This window comes from Sebastes umbrosus, chromosome 17, assembly GCF_015220745.1.
Source record: "Sebastes umbrosus isolate fSebUmb1 chromosome 17, fSebUmb1.pri, whole genome shotgun sequence".
Taxonomy (NCBI): domain Eukaryota; kingdom Metazoa; phylum Chordata; class Actinopteri; order Perciformes; family Sebastidae; genus Sebastes; species Sebastes umbrosus.
This window is the reverse complement of record NC_051285.1, coordinates 20121666-20142181: the sequence shown is the minus strand read 5'-3', so window position 1 is coordinate 20142181 and position 20516 is coordinate 20121666. Positions and strand designations below refer to the sequence as shown.

Here is a 20516-nt window from a genome sequence, read left to right as displayed (position 1 = left end):
TGTCTTGTGGACTCAGCAGAGCTTCCCTCCCTCCCTCTCTGCAGGTGTAAAATACAGGAAGCTGCTGCTCTATAATTCAAAATGCCTGTGTTTGTGTGGATGACTTGAAGCTTTATCTCTTTTTTATAGCCATATGCATGTTCAAGGAATTACTGCAAGAATATTTAAAGAGACAGGAGCATTTCCAAAGCAAAGTGGCCAACGTTGCTCTTCACCACAGCATCAGATTAGCAGGAATATTTACTTTTTGCAGAAAAATAAAAACCATTTATTAAAAAAAATATGTATGCTATTCAAGTGATTATTAACCCAACTCCACAAAGAATTTCAACCGCTCTCTTCCAATGCCATAAATAAAGATTATTGTCCTATGAGATTATTTACAGAAATTGAAATGACACCGTTTTCTTTGTTTTTCATATAAATTGTGGCAAAAAAAAAAAAAAAGCCAGTACCATCATTATATAACGTCCTATATAGTAAATGTGTTTACAGATCTTGAAGAGAGATCTGATCATTTAAATCACGACTGAATTGCCTGAAAGTATAAGAATATTATATGTAATCACACAGCATCGTACAAGACTACAGATTGAAGACAAATGGTAGAAGAAGGGTTTAAACAAGATTGTTGTTGCATTCAAAAGAGATAGGATGATGGCATGAAATTCCAATTAATTCAAGTGTAACACGTTTCTTTAAGTGTCAGTACACATCCAGAGGTTATTTATCTTTAGAAGAGCCGTCTAATTATTTCCTCTTCAAATCGCCACGCAAATTCAAATACAAATGTGGAAGCTCATGTTTATTCCTCCATACAGAGGGGGAGGCAGCCCAGCCATTTACTCATGTAAAATTAATGTCAAAGAAAGCGATGGGACGTTATGGCTGCACGTGTTTTGCCTCACACTTGAAAGGCCGTTCCCCACTTCGCTCGGGAGCCCGCAGTGTCAAATAGGATAAGAAATGTGTGAGAATACGGAACATGAATGCAATCCTAATAACAAGAAGCCCACAGCAGAAGAAAAAAAAAAAAAACGCCAATGTTTCTGCATGCTTGAACATTTTTACCTCCGGACAGGATAAGTAGGCCAAGCTTCATTTTAATGTTGTTCTTGTCGGAGCGCACATCGGCTCTGCTTAATTAGATCGTACTTCTTAACACTGTTAAGTGCTCTGTCAGGTGTCCTTTATACAAGCCTGCCTGTAGTCAGTGCTTTTAGCTGAGGTTAGACCTTTAACATCACCTCGCTCAATTTAAAAAAGGTCCAATCAGTTCACATGTATGACTGAAGAAGATTTGCCAAGCAGTACACATTGATTTAAATGCTTCAGGGCAGATGAGCTCAACCACACTGACTTTAACAGCCATCACAGCTCAGAATGCAGGTCAACTTGTATGTCATCAGTGCTATTTATCTTGGAGCAAAATGAAGCTAATGGGATCACTCCAATTTTAAAAATAGCTTTTATTGCAGCTTCTCTCACGACAAGCTGCTCTGATCACACAGAGGAAAACAATAATCAATGCTCAGCATTTTCAGGCTGGTGGGGAAAAGCAGAAGGACAATTACATGTTTTTCAAAAACACAAGCAAAGAAGTTTGGTTGACGATGATTTTTCCTGGATAGAAGAAAAAAAAGAAACAAACAAAACAAGTGCAGTAGATACAAATTCCAAATGTGAAAAATATTTCAGCGACATGATGACATCATTGACATGAATCCTCCTGTTTTGTGTATATGATCAGTTCTGTGGCAATGGCTGCCAAAGTTCAGTCTTCACATGATGCGTAACTCCCCTTCCACAATAAGTGCCGGCCTCCGCCATCTTAATCGTCATGGATGTTGAACAGTTTGGCCACTTCATTCAGATCTGCGTGTTCCTCTCCATCCTTGATAATCTACAAATAACAAACCATTTACAATAACCAAATCCAGGGATCAACAATAAGTATTGCCTGCTTGCCCGTGGGCAAGTAAAATGCCACGTTGGGCTAGTAAATCTAGCAACTCGCTTGCCCATAAACGCATCGTTTTTCTGAAGCGGATGATTGAAGCCACTAAGGAGTTAGCCATCTAGCTTCCTTATCATCTGTTGAGAGTTCCACATGCATATTACCGATCGGGCATTCGCGAGAAAATGGCGACGGGTAAAGACAAAGTTAATGAGCTGAAGCATATCAATTATCCTGGAAACAGGAGTTAAGTTGGGTGGCATTAGAGGATGTGGGAGAAACCGAAGATTAATTTACTTAAAGAGGACCAATCATGCTCATTTTCAGGTGCATACTTGTATTTTGGGTTTCTACTAGAACATGTTTAAATGCTTTAATGTTCAAAAAACGCTTTATGTTTCTTATACCGGCTGTGCTGCAGCACCTCTTTTCACCCTCTGTCTGAAACGCTCTGTTTGAACTCCTGCTCCTCCCCTCCTGGAAGCCCAGTCTGCTCTGATTCGTCAGCTCGCCCACTCTGTTGTGATTGGTCCGCTCCAGTTCCGCTCTAACTAGCTTTGTTTAAGGGTGTGCCAAACTAGCCGCTAGGCAGGTATTATGCAAATGTGGTACTTGGTGACATCACCACCTTACGGAAGAAAAGGCAGGACTTCAAGCAAAGCGTTTCAAGGCTTATTGAAAGAGACGGGGACACAGGTCTTGAACTATGGGGTATGACACATGCGCATTGTAACTGGAGTTGCGGTCGTGCGTTGCTATTGGCTCAATTTCGGCGAGTGCAGACTACGCATGTGTTGTAAGCCAAAAATATGATGACACGTGACATCTCCTCTATTCACCCTCACCCAGTGTTACTGTGGGGGAGAGTAACTCCCTTTGGCGTGGACTTTGGGCTTTGCAGACCTTTTACATGCACAAAAACTATATAACACACTAAAAGAATGGGAAAAATCACAAAGGCATAATAGGTCCCCTTTAAAGGGACTGTTTGTAACATTCTTACACGTATAAATCATTGCGGGTCGGTGTCCCATGCACGCTCGCGTGTGGCTACGCTGTTCAGACAAGACTCCAACACAAACTACACGGAAGCACCAACACCGCAAAGTTCTATCTAGTAAAGCCCGTCTGTTAAACAATGTTGACCGCGGTCGGAGGACGCAGGGGAGACCGTAGCTTTTGTCTCGAGGGCCGGAGTCTCTGCTGTACTCTGCCTGCCTGCTTGCCTTCACTCACACACCACGCTTGTTCACGTCTATGTATAGCGAGCACAAACGCGGGCAACAGGGCGCCTGACTTTCGTTGACTTAACGGCCACATGTCGCTGTTAACAAGCAATTTCTGATCTTACAAACAGTCCTTTTAAATAAAGATTAAACATGACAATTAACTTTGGTCTTTGTTGTTATTTGAAAACCACTAATAGAAAATTGATTCGGGGTAAGGTTCTGACCCACTTGCCCAACTGTGAAAAGTGAAGGCAATTGAAGAAAAACATCAAGGTTGAACCGTGAAATCTATATTTTAAATCCTTACTACGACACAAAGCATTTTTCTTACAAAGGGACATACCTTCCTTGCGACGGGCATCCTGTTGAACACGTTCCAGAGGATGATGCCCACCACCACTTTGTCTCTCAGGTAGAAGATGACTCCTTTTCCATACTCGTCTTTGTGCTGCACCACAGCGGGAGCAGACGTTGACGAGGCCACTGGGCTAGTAGCCGTGTCCTCTGTTTCACTTTCTGAGCGGATCCCAGTTCCTGCAATACATTTAACGGGTAAGACTAAATCTCAGCCTTGGTCCTCAATTTCACTGTTGTTTTTGCTTTATGGGATTAAGATTTCATAAATACCTGATTGCTCTGTGGCAGCTTTAGGTGTATCCTTGGCAGTGGCTTTGGCAAACACTCCTACTGTTGGTAGGCTGCTGTCAACAATCCCAATCGCCTCGTAGCCTACATCAGGACCCAGGTCACTCCTGTGACAAACCATATGAGATTGGAAAGCATGTTAAGGGAACAATTTGATTCAAAGCTCTCAGAGCAAGAAGCATTCTTTCTCCACTGATTTCTTTTTCTTGTGCTATGACAATACGTTTTAGTGTACGTGGAATTGAAGAATAATTTAAAAAACTTTTTTCCCACATCCTAATGATATTGTTTTGGAGTTAAAGAGGACCTATTATGCTTATTTTCAGGTCCATACTTGTATTTTGGCTTTCTACTAGAACATGTTTACATGCTTTAATGTTCAAAAAACGGGTTTGCCAAACTAGCCGCTAGGCAGGTATTATGAAACTGTGTTACTTGGTGACATCACCACTTTACGGACGAAAAGGCGGGACTTCAAGCAAGGCGTTATAACACACTAAAGGAAAAGGCACAAAAGCATAAGGTCCCCTTTAACCTCAGATATTAATCTATATAAATAGATTGAATGTGTGTGCATATAAATGCAGAATCTGTAGGCAACGGGACAAGATTTTGGTATCGGAAGCGAACACATTGGCCGAAATGCAATCTTGGAACCCAATGGCTATCAACTAATGACAATTTAGTTTATTAGCTTTTTTTAAATTTATTGATCTCTATTCATATGTAGATATCTGTTTACAGAAATGAGATGAGACGTCTCTCAACTCCATTATCACGTCTCAAGTTACTAATCGGACTGTAAACAATGACCGGCACACAGAAGAAGTCTTGGCCCTGATATCAGTTATCCGGATATCCACTGGTTATGCCAGAACCCCCGAAATATTAGCCGTTGCCCTTAGAGGCTAAATCAGCGTCGGACCAGTAGCCGATGGGTTCCGAGATTGGGCCAATATAGGCTGACACTGCAGCTAGACACTTTGCCACTTTGTGCAAAGTAATGTGTCAACTATATTTTCTAGGCAAAAACTAAATCTTCTGAAAAGTTGAAAATAGTTTCCTGAAGTTTATCCTCTTTTGTGAAGTACAGCAGTTTCTACATTTTAAACTTTATCTGTCAAAACAGCTTCCATAACACTGTGAATGTTTGTGTACACAGCTCCTATTCTACACACACACACAAATACACAAAACAAACAGGGTTGAGAGGGCACTTATTAGTTGTGAACGTCAGTGACGACCCCCTACCACCACCTGATGAGCTTCAAGCTGGCTGACAACTTTAAGTAATGTCGGCGATCCCGACCGACTTTACTGTCTTTCAGAGGCTGTAGCAGGCTCAGTTTCAGAGCTGAAGGTACGGGTATAATAACAACCTGAGCCTGTCAGTGGCAAGCACTTTTAGGGGACGCAAATTGGCAGTGAGGAGTTGCCCCGAGCGACTGTTTAGCGGCTGCTGTCTGCAGCATTATCCCTCAAAACTGGACCAATTTCAAAAAATAATGTCCCCATGTCACTTTCACACAAAAACATGGGAAAATAGGGTGCAGGATGAAAAATACTTAGCTTTTCCTTTAAATATGAAAAAAATAATGGATTTCATGACCTGAAAATGAACTAACGGACTGTTTTAACAGAGTTAGTAAATTTATGATGGGCTGAGTAATGCAGCCCTCTGCTGGAAACTCCTATCCTAATGTCCTCTAAAGGCAGTTTAAATATTTTAGAACTTAATGGTATTCAAGTCTTCAAAGCAATCATGCATGCACATCTGACTTCTAAAAGGATTAAATCTGAGTCATTTGTAGAATTGTACATGCTGCCCCAGCGCCCACTTATTTAAATGTATTCAATGAATGTGGACTTGTGCAATCAACAATTCAGATGGGCTCTCGCTTTCTCAAATATTTCCCCTTCAATTCCACTTCAAGCTGGTTTCACGGCTTGCAGCTACAGCTCTCATTTGCAAAAACGGTTGAATTTGTGACCCATGAAAACATTGAGTTAGCATCACTAGCAGGAAATAGGAAGTATCCCTAATACCCACCAGAACATAGACTGATGCCAGTAGGGTTTGTTGGCTCCCGTCATGTTCTCTCCTGCTAGTCTTCCGCTCACAACGGCGTGATCGTGGTGCTCCACTCGTCTGCGGCCCAGTCTGATGTCATAAAAACACGCTGCATCTCCTGCCTAAATCCAGACAGAAGGGATTGAGTATATGTGGCATGGATTAAAATTCCTAACTGTAATACAACTGTATTACATGTCTACAGAGGTGCATTGTTTCTGGACCATCACCTGAGTTTGCCTGAAGGGGACACTATGATAAAAGATATGACTGAAAGAGGTGAAAGGTATACATTTATGAAACCATGACCTACTGAGTAAACCTCAAAAATCCAGCACAGTAAATTTGTTTTTCTTCAATTTATTTACATTTTAGTACTTTTTATCAACTCATTAAAGCTACATTTGGTCACTTTGAGTAAATATGATAAAAGCTTTTATAGATTTTTAAAGATAATCTTTGAAAAAAATCATGTCCCTCTGCCTCCCTCTTGTGCTCATAATGGCATTTCCAAGTTTGTACCACACCAGAACAAAAGCAACAAATCAGAGCCAAGCTGTCTCTGGGCAGCTGGTGAACTCCGATCAAACGGTCAAACTAGGCAGCGCTGATCAAATATGAATATTCTGTTACTGTAATGCCTATTTCTCACTTCAAATGTTTTCAGAAATATATTTTAGTGTACTGTTTAGCTGTAAAATCAGAAAGTTTGTGACCCGGCAGCTATGAGCCAAAACCAAGCACCACCCACCGGCTGGAGCGAACATTTTACAGCTAAACAGTACACTGAAATATGTTTCTGAAAATATTAAGGGCGAGAAATGTGCATTACAGTAACAGAATCTTGATTCATATTTGATCAGCGCTGCCTAGTTTGACCGTTTGATCGGAGTTCATGAGTTTCGCGAGCAGTGATTGACAGCTGCGTCGAGACTCCTTGGCTCTGATTGGTTGTTTTCCCCCGGTCTGTGAAATCCTGCAAATACCATTATGAGCACAGAGGACAACAAGGAACATGATTTTTTCCAGATTACCTGTCTCATGCACTACTGTAGGATATAGTGACAATTTTATAAAAATAATTTATTTTTATTTATTTATTATTATATATATTTTTATAATTGTTCCAAATTACCAACTTAGCTTTAAAAAAGTTGCCATGTTTAAAGAGATAATTCTGGTGTTTTGAAGTGGCGTTGTATGAGGTACTTATCTATAGTCGGTGTATTACCTACAGTAGATGACGGTCGGCACGCCGCAAGGTTGGAGAATCAGACAGGAGTACCGTCACGGGAGCAAATTAATATACTGCTGTAGATAGGGCCGTCAGCAAAATGTATTTTAGCACCTAAAAGAAAGGACCACCTAAAAAAAATCAGTTTAAGTGTACGCTATATTTAGAATATTTTCACCTTTTTATCTTGCCATCTGACAGCCAACCTTTCTGACAGGGAACTGAAAGTGAAACTTATCTATACAGTTTTTGTTTCCTGGCTTTGAAGAGAGCATAGATAAGTTTCACTTCCAGTTCAGTTCAGTTCCCAGTCGGAAAAGATTCAAAATATAGCGTACACTTAAACTGATATTGATTGTTTTTAGGAGAGCCTTTCTTTTTGGTGGCTAAAATATGTTTTGCTGCCGACCCCGTCCACAGCAGTACATTGCTTTGCACCCGTCCCGATACTCCTGTGCTGTCTATTTCTCCAAACTGGGGGCGTGTCGACTGTCATCTACTGTAGGTAATACACCGATTATGGATAAGTACCTCATACAGCCCCACTACAAAACACCCAAACTACCCCTTTAAGTTTGTCTAATTGGAAAAACAAGGGTAAGTTGTATCACTAAAGGACTGTCAACTCCATGAAAGTTAATCCACTTATCACGAGGCTCAGTTTTGAAAGGACATAAGATATAGTTAAAATTGGCACATGGGGGTTTAACATTAACGGCAAAACGGCTGCTTCAACTAGTGACCAGTTTAACTAAATCAAGTATACATGCACTTTACTTTCCAAAGCCAGTCAAAATCATTCAACAAGTCATGATCCTGTTAACTGTTGTTATTGGAACACTTCAGCTACCTTATGAACATTAACTTACCACCCAAATATTGGATCTAGCTTGCAGCTCCGCATTGACCCGAAAGCCACCAAAGTCAGAGTCCACCTCCAGACCTGCTGACTTAGCCAGGTCAACATTGGGCTCCAGGCCAACAGCTGCAACAATGTGGTCGGTTTTCACCTACATGGTGAAGCACAAGTTAATCAGCAACGAATGAGTCATTTCCTGAATTACACTGGACAAAAACGTGGACCTACCAGTCGGCCATCCTTCAGTTGGATTTCTAACTTATCATCTTTGCAGACCACAGATTTCACCAAAGCTTCTTTGATGACTTTCACGCCCTCTAAAAAACCAAAGGGAGAATATTTAGTAAACCAAGAAATCAGGATATAAAAAGCTGTTTCTTAGGGTGTGCAATTAAAAATTAAAGTTCAGACATGCTAAGTGTACAAAATGGACATTAACCTGTCTTGACTTTTTCTGTTGTCCAGTTGCTCAGATACTCAGGCAACACTTTTCCCATGTTGCCCTTCTCAGGGTACATCTGTATCACCTCCAGGTCACTCTCATGTGCTGGAAAAAAAAGGAGAAAGAGGCTGAGTGATCCAATAAGAGAGCAACAGATGAATTCTGATAATCGTCATTATTATTATCTATTCTGTCATTTTCTGTCATTTTGTCCAGCAGTCTTACATCTCCTGCCGAGGGCACAGGCCAGCTCGCTGCCCAAGAAGCCGCCTCCAATGATTGTGATGGACTTGATGCTTCTGGAGACCTTATCCAATGCTTTGAAGTCCTCGATCTGTGGAGGAGATTTATCTATATTTATATCAAATTTACTCTTTTTTTCGGTAGTGATATGTCACACCGCTTCTCTAAACACATTAAAATGGCCTGATTTGATGAGTGTGTTAACTTGTCTGTGCACCTATGAAGGGACTGTAATGAATGAATCATAAGAAACAGTGGATCAATAAAAGTAAACGTTGCACATACTGCTGCCTGCTTAACCCTCTGAACCGACCGACTTTACTGTTTTTCAGCAGGATCAGTTTTAGATGTAAAAAAAACTTAAGGAATCCATTTGTACCAACCATGTCATGCTAGCTTGTCGTGAAGGAAGCTAAATAATGCTCCAAAGTCAGGCTAAATTTTGGCGAGGAAAAACTGGTATGGCCATTTTCAGAGGGGTCCCTTGACCTCGTGACAATCAAGATATGTGAATGAAATTGGGTTCTACAGGTACCCACGAGTCTCCCTTTTACAGACATGCCCACTTTATGATAATCACCGCTGTTTGGGGGGAAAAAACATGCAGTTTTTTTGCATGTGGTTATAAGTTATTTTCGCCTATTCTAAAAATGGTGTGTTTGAGTATTTCTGCATACTGGGTTCCACTAAAAGTCTTGGAATTGGGTATGACTGTAAAGCTGAGATTCTTGGGGATCCAATGAGCCCAATTGTGTGATGATGTTAGTCCCCATAGTAGCCATTTCATACAGTGAGACCATTTTTTTTAAAACTTGACCTCACTCTATAAAATGACCTGTGGTGACCTCTAGGATAATCACAGCCTCATGAAACTTTACAACCACAAACTAGAGACCTAGAGCATTCAGAGGATGGATGGGGGGTTTCTGAACAGTTTCCAGAATTGGAGTGATCGCCATCCAATGCAATTCGAAAAATCTCCAAATGTCAAAAGTGCTCGCCATCCACTCGCCAACCAAATGTGGCATTTTGGAGGGATTATTGATAATTTTTATCAAATCTCGAGTGGTAAAAAATTGTTAAATTTAGCACCAAATCTATGTAACAAATGGTATCAACCCAAAAATTGCTGCAACAACTTATGAGACATAATAGGGCATGGGGATGACTATCATATACTTCAATCATAATGTTCTAAACTTGCATACACTTTCACAATTCAAAATTAATTCATTCATATTTTTTTACAGATTCATGACAAGAACAACTTGACACACAGTGCTGAGCTGCATCTCAAAATAATCTTCAGGTTCCCAGCTTTCAGATGATGTACACCGCTTCTAGTCAGTTAAATCAAGTCAATTTTATTTGTATAGCCCAAAATCCCAAATTTGCCACAGGGGAGCTTTACAATCTGTAGAGGATACGACATCCTCTGTCCTTTACAGTACGACCCTCTCATCGAATAAGGAAAACCTAGCGTTTATGATTTTAGACTGAAGATATACTTTGTATTATTTTCTAGACAAAACTAAGTATTTTGCTCATTGACCTATTCAAGAGTGGTGGGAGAGTATTTCCTGTTATCTTACACTTCCAAACAACTTCAAAAATATTGCCATCTAAATATTTCCTTTACTCCCGCAGCCAAACTGTGTCACTGTTTCAGCCAAAGATTCCAAAACTGAAACAAAGCTATCGCCCCCTTGTGGCTAAACACTGACCTTGCGGAACAACGTTGTCTTCTTCATCACCTCCTCTCCTGCTCTTTCAATGACCTGTAGATTTCTTGGCACACCACCTGAAAGTGAACAGTTCAAATTAGCTTCCAGCAGGTTTAAACCTCACATGGTAATGCATGCATGCATTTGAAAGAGGCTTACCTGTAGCAATCAAACACTTGTCGTATGAAATCTCAGTGTCATCGTCCAGTTTTATTTTGTTTCCTCTCACATCCATGTGAACCACCTAAAATTGATTAAATCATGTGAAAAAGTACATTTACATCTGCCAATGAAATTCCTCACTATCATTTACTGTGTATAATTATGACATCAGCACACTGTAGTGTCTGACTGTTAAGGGAAAAACAAATATAAACCAACCTTTTTGCCGGTGAGAATTGCCACTCCACCATTTTCTGCACCATCCAATTCTTCCGCATTAATGTAGAATGATGGCGGCTGGAAGTAGATACTGGCAAATAAACACAAAAAAGGTATTAAAATATTTGAATTTTCTTCTTATATGATTTTTTTTGCCACTAATCAGGCAGCAAGTCGCACAAACCAGCAAAAAGTAATAGTATTCATTTTAATTGTTGTTATGACGACACCAAGTTGCAAAAACACTGTGCCAAACTGCTATTTCCTGGGGAAAATAAATCCTTAGCAGCGTAGGAAATGGTGCAAGTTTTGTTTGACACCAACAGTGGTTTGTTGTGAATACTGAAAAAGCGAGAAGTCAGTAAACAGAGTTTAGTGCCGATAGTAAACATGAACAGTGATGTTAACCTGAATAGAAAAAGTGCCACCAACAGAAACTCTAATTTTTGTAATGAAAGCAGAGAGATGTCACAGGACATTACGGACTATGATGACCACTTATCCCAGCAGAGAGACAAATGTTGAGACAGACAGATTGTAAGAAAAGACAGAGTCAAGGCAAAACAGAAAGAATTCAAGAAAACAAAATTGAATAAACCAAAAGCACAATACAAAAAACTTGAACAAACCTCCTTTCCTTTCCATTCCACTGTTTGAAACGCAGTGTTTCCGTCACACTGGGGTCATCAGAGAACCACAGTTCCTTAGAAAGAGGCGGTCTCATGTATGGAGGGTCTGGCTCATCAGTCACAATCAATACCTGGTAGGCAGATACAGTACATGAGGAAAAACACACACATGTAACTGAGAAACTCGGGTACAACAAGGTGAATGATGGACTGAATGCTGACCTTGGCACCGGGGTCTCTGGCTCGAATGGACCGGGCAGCGGCGAAAGAGGCGGTACCTCCACCAATCAGGAGGTAAGGGGTGTGTGAGGGGAGCTTGAGAGAGGCAGGGGCTGAGTCTCCTGGAGTTGGCATGAGAGAGCGACAGCAAGCCCGAGAGAGCAAGAGAGAGAAAGGCAAAAAGCAAAAGCAAGAGAGAGAGACACAGTCAGTGCATGATCTTGGATGATCTTGGATGCTCATCAGCACCAATGACAAATACAGTACACCTGAAAGGAGTAAATGGGAAAGAAATTAAATTTGTCATGTGAGTGAGATTAACCGTTATCATTACAAAAACCCAAACAATGTGAAAAAAAATCCATAAAAAGTCGGGGAGAAAAGCTGTAATGAGGAAAAATGTTAAAAATATAAATAGAAGAAAAAGGTGTTTGAAATTAACATTAACAAAATGGGAAAAGGTATCGGTGTGCCCGCTTCCCCGCTCCAACCGAGGCTGGACTATGGTCTTACCACTCTCTGCCACAACTTCCGGTTGAGGCTCGGTTGGCTCTGCTGCGGGGCTTTCTGCTGCTGCTGCTGCTGCTGCTGTAGGTTCTGTTAGTATAACCGGAGCATCAACCAGTTAAGACAAAATAAACCCTTCCTATGTGGTAAATGTACATCACTGGTTCCACTGACTGAGTGCTTACCACTCTCCTCAACAGGTGCAGGGGGCGGCTCTGTAAGCTCAGCTGGGGACGGCTCAGAGGGGGGTGTTGGTTCTGGTAGTATAGTGGCAATTTAAGATACATAATTAGAACCTCTGATGTGCACTACACATAATATCTGAAATATATCTTTAGCTGAGCTGTAGTAAGCTTCTACTAAACACAGACTCAGGTCAGATGGTGTAAATGGCACCTGAATATATTTCCAATAGAATGAGTAAATTAATTACATCAGAGTTTCCTTTCTTCTCAAATCTTACCCTCCTCAACTACAGGTGCAGCAGCTGGTTCTGCTGCCTCTTCTGGGAATGCTTCTACCACTGGCTCTTCTGCTGTTGGGGCAACCCATAGTATAGGTTAAGATTAAAGTCTTTAAGAGATTATTCTAGCGGAAGACCATCAAGATCCATGCATTTCCTCAGCTTTACCCTGGGAACATTCTGCAGAGCATGCACATTAACACAATAACAAGTGGAAGCTGCCCAATGTGTGGTTAACTTCCACATGCCCCTCAGCAACCTTTTTTTTTTTAAAAATTTGGTCCGCTTTAATTTGTGCACTGTGAAACCGAACCAGACTAAATAGAAAAAAGAACCGAATCAATTTCACTCTGGTTCGGATTAACCAAACGGACTATGGCTTGTGAAAGCGCCATTGGACACAGCATGAAAGACATTTGGAAGGAAATAATAAAATCCACTTCAAAGGGCAGCTTCCAGTTATGAACATTACCCTGACATTAACAGTGAATACACTTTTGATACAATCCCAGGACAATGTTTCAAAAGTTTGACACATTTACAGAAACTGTGAGAGGAGGTGTTCCATTTTATATCACAAATATAACAAAGCCCACCAGGAGCCAAGATATTTGTAGGAAATACTGACAACTCAAACGACTGCGTCCAACAAAAACAGAAATATTTACAGTTCAGAATGGAGGTGAGTATGAGTGCAAAGTTGTACAGAAACAGAAATATTTTTCACTTGAGTGAGATTAACCTTTATCATTACAAGAACCCAAACAATGTGAAAAAAGACAAACAGGTAAGGAGAAAAGCTGTTATGAGAGAACAATATTAAAAATATAAATAGGAGAAAAGGTGTTTGAAATTAAAGTTAATAAAATGGGAAAAAGGATCGATGTGCCCGTTTCCCCGCTCCAACCGAGGTAGGACTGGTCTTACCACTCTCTGCCACAACTTCCGGTTGAGGCTCGGTTGGCTCTGCTGCGGGGCTTTCTGCTGCTGCTGCTGTAGGTTCTGTTAGTATAACCGGAGCATCAACCAGTTAAGACAAAATAAACCCTTCAGATGTGGTAAATGTACATCACTGGTTCCACTGACTGAGTGCTTACCACTCTCCTCAACTGGTGCAGGGGGTGGCTCTGTAAGGTCAGCAGGGGACGGCTCAGAGGGGGGTGATGGTTCTGGTAGTATAGTGGCAATTTAAGTTACATAATAACCTCTGATGTGCACTACAGATAATGCGAAATACATCTTTAACTGAGCTGTAGTATGCTTCTACTAGACACAGACTCAGGTCAGGAGAAAATGGCACCTCTATGTAATTCCAATAGAAGTAAATGATGAGTAAATTAATTAGATCAGAGTATCCTTTCTTCTCAAATCTTACCCTCCTCAACTACATGTGCAGCAGGTAGTTCTGCTGCCTCTTCTGGGGATGCTTCTACCACTGGTTCATCTGCTGTTGAGGCAATCCATACTATGGGTTAAGATTAAATTCTTTACAAAATTATTCAAGGGGAAGACCATCAGGATCCATGCATTTCCTCAGCTTTACCCTGGGAACATTCTGCAGAGCATGCACAGAAACACAATAACAAGTGGAAGCTGCCCCATGTGTGGTTATCTTCTACAGAAACGTTCATACTGTATACCATCAAGGAGCTGAGTTTGGGGTTGTAAACTTTGTACGTGTTGATAACAGTGTCATTGCTATTTTTTAAATCAAGCATGTCGAACCACCCTGATGTTTACAAGTACCAGGGACTTTTTGGTTTTCTGTTTGAAGACTTCCTGTTTGAATTAGAAACTGCTATGAAAATTTGTTGCATCTTACACACAGCATGAAAGAAGTTTGGAGGTAAGAAATATAATCCACTTCAAAGGGCAGCTTCCAATTATGGACAATACTATCATATTAATAGTGGGAAAAAAAAAGAGTACTATCCAAGGACAAAGTTTGACACATTCACAGAAACCATCAGAGAGGAGGGGTTCCTTTTGATATCACAAATATAACAAAGCACACCAGGGGCCGAGATATTTGTAGAAAATACTGACAACTCCAACGACTGCGTCCAACAAAAACAGAAATATTTACAGTTCAAAGTGGAGGTGAGTATGTGAGTGTCCAACATTGTACCAAAACTGTAAAGGGTTAATTTACAAGGTTAGAGGACGCAAAGTAAATGACACCCAACAGAACATACTGAGCAGGGCACAGGCATCACTAAATACAAGAACATGAATAACAAATAAACACATTCAACCCGAGGGCAAAGTCACAGATCATGCAGTAAACTTCTCAGCTTCTGGATTCGGACAATACTCACACAGACGAGACAATACAAACATCCAGAGGGCCTTGTGTATAAAACATGTCATCACCATTAAATTGTATCTTTGACACATTACTAATGTGGGACAATTATATGCAGGGTATAAAGAGGCTTTTTATAGTTTATATTTTATCCAAACCTTATGTATACGCTGTGTGAGATCAAAAAATAACATTCTGTAAAATATTTTTGCTGAATTTTGAGAACTGTATATTATTTTGCCACTCCGAATTTTGTCATTATCGCACCCTAAAAAAACGTCTCAGGCTGGAAGCCATTTTTAGGGTTCAATATCTTCAGACATATAACTCCTAGAGCCATGAACTTTGGTAGAGGCACAGGCAAAATGGTGCACACAAGCAGATGTCATATTTTTTCATTACTGGCCCTTGAAAAGGCTGTCCCCCGAAGTATCTACATAAGGACGTTATCTATTTCCTAAAAAAATAAATAAATAAAAATCACACCATAATCATTTTAATACGTTTTTCATTGAATATAAGAATAATGATGTAAAGATTATTATTCCTTTTAATTTCGCAAATCAAATCGCAATTGAAATATCAGTAAAAATAATCACAATTAGATATTTTTTCAAAATCATTTAGCCCAAATCCGAGGTATGGCAAGTATGGCAAGCCATTGTGAGATGCCAAAATGGCAATGTTGACTAATTCCTAGGACCATGAACATTTGTGTGAAAAGGGGACTATATGTAGACATTTTGTGTGTAAAGTTACAAGTTTCTTCATGTTTGAACAAGATTTGAGGCTTATTATGCCAAATAGACCACCCATGCTGGGAAACTGGGACCTCTCTGGTACATCTGATTATTACTCAGTTCTGTTTTAATCTCTTATTTTCACAAAAAGCCCTTCTAGGGGCAAGTGTTGCAAATTAGCATCCGCTGTAAGCACTATGATACTAAATTGTCTGTGTACATTGTATCTGTCCCGATCAAATAAAAAAATTAGGTGTGATTGATAGGGTTGTTCTCCAGGAGCAGAGTTAGAGACACCTGATTAAGATTATGTCACTAGCTATACAAGTGAGATCCATTAGATATCTGTTGGGTGCCAAATGTACATGTTCTGTCCACCATCCAAGCTCTGCCTACCATTGGGAGGAAACTATACAATCTGGATAGGAAGACCACCAGAGAGACATTGAAGTGGCTTTTGAGTGCTACCTTTCTGCAAATAAGTGTGTATAAAATCAATTGAGGAATAATCACCTTTTGCATCATTGTTTTCCTTTGTTACTTGTAATACAGGAATTAATCTCCACCTCACTTGCCATATTATTACAGCACTATGATGTGTATAATTAAACATTAAGTGTATTGTGAGTTATTTCAGTTTCTGTCTTCATCGCTAAATACAGGACTATGCATGGGTAGTCTGTTATGCACAATAAGACTCATATCTTGTGAAAAAAAAAAAAAAAAAAAAAAAATTGCATATACATAAGGTTTGAACAAAATCTGAAATGTAAACAAAAACTCCATCTGATTTGACACAGAATGACAAATATGTGTTATACAGCCTGTTTTTTTTTTTGTTGCACTAACCTGACTTTACCAGTTGGTGTCACCATTTCTGACTCATTTCTCTTTAGTATAGTGTAGTGTAGTATAGTATGTCTACAAAGTGTAACAGAAAATGTGTGATAATACACACAATTCCAGATCTAGTACGCTTTTCCTATTACTTTTTGGTTCAAACACACAGTTTATACAGGAAGCACATGTTATGCATGCAAGGAGAGGTATAGAAAAGTATGCAAACAACCTGGGGGTGGTTCAGTTGTTTCAATGGGGGCCACTATTTCAGCATCAGGGGCCAGAGGGGCTGACTCTTCAGGTGAAGGTGCTGCTTCAGGTTCTGGTGACGGTGCTGCTTCAAGTTCTGGCTCAGGGACGGCTGACAGAGAAATGAACAGCATTATCAAACATCTTTAACATTTTAGCAGGTCCAAAATTAATGTTTTGTTTATCTCTGTGGAAGATATGTTGACATGTTATGAAATGACAATAAAAATCCCATGATCCTGATACGATAGACATTTTCATATCATTCTGACGATATGTATCATCATATTGCCTAGCCCTACTTAGACTGATATTCAACCTAATTTCAACCTAACACTCTTTTTTTGTGTTATGTGACATTCAGAGGGTTTATTAATCATAAAAAGAAACAGGGTTTAAAGTAAGACATTAAACCCAATCCACCACCAATTTAAATTCAGTTTGTTTTGTAGTCTCAAACTCTGCTGTGTACATTGCAATAAAGAGGAAACTAAACCGTGCCCTGCAGAGTCAGCCGATTCCAAGCCTACTCTTACCAAATAACCTTTAACTATGATTATTAAAAAACAAAAACCTTTCAGTCAAAAGAGTGACACAGCAAATACTGTAGAGGCCTTGTTGTAGGCAGGCAAGATGTTTGCAGTAGCTTATGCACAAGCTCTTTGCTCGCTGTAGTGACTATATCATGGTAAGTTTTCCTTAATAACTTATTAACAGAAATCACTCACCCTCTGTCTCAGTGGCTTCCACAGCTGAAGCAAAAACAAAATAAACAAAACATGAACAAAAAAGGGTCAAAGTGGAATGCTGCAGGTCTCATAGGAATATCTCTAGACTTGTATTTGGAATTAAGTAAACAGTCCCAAGTTTTATTGTCACTAAAATCAGTTGATAAAAAAATGCTCACCAGGAGGCTCTGACTGGATGTATGAGGCTGGTTCTTGTGTGGCATTTTTAAATGGTCTGGATGAAATTTCCTCAATACGGTCCTCGTATCTTTGGCCGTCCCCCTTGATAGTTCGGTATGTCTGTGAAAACAGAAACGTTTTCAGCCATGAATGTTGGCGAACTGACTGCAACTGACATGATTTTCAATCAATGCATGCAGTGCATGTTATGACAGACTAACTCACATATACTCCACCACCAACGCAGGCTGCTCCAACCAGAAGGAAGTAGAGCTGGTTTTCCCTACCTCCCCCTGCAGGCCCGGTGGACATGTGAGCCGCAGGTACGGAAGCTGGTAATCGGCCATTGTTTAACCCTGAAAACAATTTGACAAATAATGAAAAGTTTGATTGCAACAATTTCAGTCTAACAACTTTTGACGGTGCTCACAAATGTGATCCAAACAGAGGTCAATCTTAATTGCAGTAGATCTCCAAGCCATGTATTATACACACATGACTAATACACTGAACTTGGACTTAGAATATAGATTAAATGTGATTAACAATGCATATCTTTTTCCTGTATGGTGGAGTATGGTAAAACACTAAAACTGGTGCATTCGTCTTGTTTTTGCAGCTAGTGTTGTCAAAAGTATCGATACAGAATATTTGAAACAGTTTAAATTCTCATTTTCCACAGTATTGATACACAGGTACAAGCTGCGATTTCTGATCCCTATTCTCTCCAACAGCGAGTTGACACACACGTACTGCTATTTATCTTTTAATAGAAATCTAAAATCATATGCCCTCAATGTTGTGTAAAATTTTCACCGTGGTATCGAAAATGGTATTGAATATCAATATTTTTCAAGGTATTGTATTGAAGTTAGAAATTCCAGTATTGTGTCAACACTAGTTGCAGCTATCTAACTGACAATGCCACTTATTCACATGAAATATTCATTGTTCTGTCAATTACATCTCACTTTGCTATTTGGCCCGACACCAACAACAATGAGGCAAGACCAGCATGACACTACATTTTCTGTTCTACAGTTTATACAGCAGGTGAAAACAATAACACTGCCATGAAAGCGGCTGCCTGGGTAAGAATCCAGAATCCATCCAACCATGTTAGCCTGTTGGAAATGTGAAATATACAGACATGTGACTGTTGAAGAAGAATGTATTATATAATACAATTTCTAAAAGTTAAAATTATTTGTGCAAATGTGCTGCTTGTTGTACAGTATATTCACATGCTGACAATGAAAACATGTCTTACTACAAGAGCTTCAATGTATACTGATCTGCAATGTACTAATCCATTTCTGACTACATGTCAGCATGAGCTTGAACTTGACATTCCCCAAAATGAAGGGACTGGCACACTTTGTACGCTCAAGAATACTTGTGCTTGTTAATTAGGTTAAAGCTGCAGTGGGTAGAAATGGAGCAAATATGATTTAAAAAAGTTATTTTTATAAGACGGTCACTATATCCTGAGAGTAGTGCATGAGACAGGTAATCTGAAAAAAAATCATGTGTCTCTGTGTCCTCCGGTGCTCCTAATGGCATCGGCAAGATTTCACAGACTGGAGGAAAACAACCTGCCGTTCAGCTGCCTTCTATGAGAGCCGTCTGTCAATCACTCGCAAATTCCGATCAAATGGTCAAACTAGGCAGCGCTGATCAAATATGATTCAATATTCTGTTACTGTAATGACTATTTTTCGCCTCAAATGTTTTCAAAAACATTTTGTTTAGCTGTAAAATGAGAGTTTGTGACACGACAGCCATGTTGAGTTCTGTTGAGGAAATACCAAGCACCGCCCACCAGCAGGAGCAGGGCTAGATTTTTTTTAAAAGACTTAAAACAGAGCCATGAGGAGGTGCAGAAGTCTGGTTTTCTCTCAGAACATTTGAAATACAATATGCTGAAAGGTTATTAAGGATTTTTTTGCACAATGATACCAACACATTTCTGCCTACTAAAGCTTTAATTAGAAAGAAAGCACACACGTGCACAGAATTAGAGTTGAGTTTTGAGGCTTGAAATCTCATTATGGTCTAACTCTCTCATGAACTACTTTCCTCTAATAACTCCCCCACTGCTTCCTTTCTTCATCATTGTACATTAAACCAACCTATTGGACTACTGAGCAGAAGGACTCCTATGTAAGCATGGTCAACTCTAACAGTAGGGTTACACACTATGGTGTAACACCTGGAATAAACATACTGCAACCCAGTATCAGTGTGAACATGTGTGACAGTTTATGTTTCATTCATTCGCGTTGCTTTGTGGCAATAAGCTTCATGCGAGAGCTCCAACCAGTGGCGTGCAGTATGGTTGAAGCTAACGATAACATAGTTATGAAATATGTCATTGACTTCTACATGTTGCCATATGCTTATTTGCTCAGATAACGTTAGCTTTGTCACAGACAAACGAAGGTCAATATACAGAAGCTAAGCTACCAAAAGATATTGCATCATTGCAATCTCATGCTGACTTAGCTAATTTACAAACAATGAGTTTGCATTGAGGCGAGCTAACAAGGAGACGCTTACAGTTCCTGCACCTAGTTAGTTCACGTTACCTAACTTACCTGCTCTTCTCACATTCTGCCGGCACACAGTTGAGGAGGCTCTAGCAAGTGGTGCAAGCTTGTTCCATACAGTTCTACATTTCAGCATTGTGACTGAGCTCCGCTGGAAAGGCTTCCAGATTAGTAGCCGACCTGTCGGACACGAACACTAACTAGTTAAAGTTAATTAAGTCAAGGAGCCAGCACACACTGAGAACTAGCAGCACCGCGCTACACTCCAAGGCCACAGACAGGTCATACGTTTCAGGGGAGTCATGGGTAATCGTAAAGACTC

At 40.0% G+C, this 20516-nt stretch overlaps 1 protein-coding gene across 10 annotated transcripts; it reads right to left on the bottom strand.

The window, feature by feature from the left end:
* Positions 1-1449: 1449 nt before the first annotated feature.
* aifm1 (apoptosis inducing factor mitochondrion associated 1) lies at positions 1450-20516 on the bottom strand. Of its 10 annotated transcripts, none has more exons than XM_037748376.1 (24): positions 20243-20516; positions 17871-18001; positions 17645-17765; positions 17466-17489; positions 16718-16849; positions 13979-14068; positions 13701-13772; positions 13531-13605; positions 12604-12675; positions 12326-12397; positions 12147-12230; positions 11637-11755; positions 11415-11545; positions 10786-10876; positions 10564-10648; positions 10405-10481; positions 8663-8771; positions 8435-8542; positions 8224-8312; positions 8006-8146; positions 5882-6024; positions 3814-3938; positions 3530-3720; positions 1450-1903 (listed from the first exon to the last, which is right to left on the bottom strand). In XM_037748376.1, exons 1-24 carry the CDS (start codon positions 20328-20330, stop codon positions 1832-1834), a joined length of 2442 nt encoding a protein of 813 aa, XP_037604304.1. In that variant the 5' UTR covers positions 20331-20516; the 3' UTR covers positions 1450-1831. The 10 variants fall into 10 exon arrangements, with proteins under 10 accessions (XP_037604304.1, XP_037604306.1, XP_037604307.1 ...); XM_037748378.1 differs by having other exon boundaries at positions 13979-14050; positions 20243-20515; XM_037748379.1 differs by lacking the exon at positions 13979-14068 and having other exon boundaries at positions 20243-20515.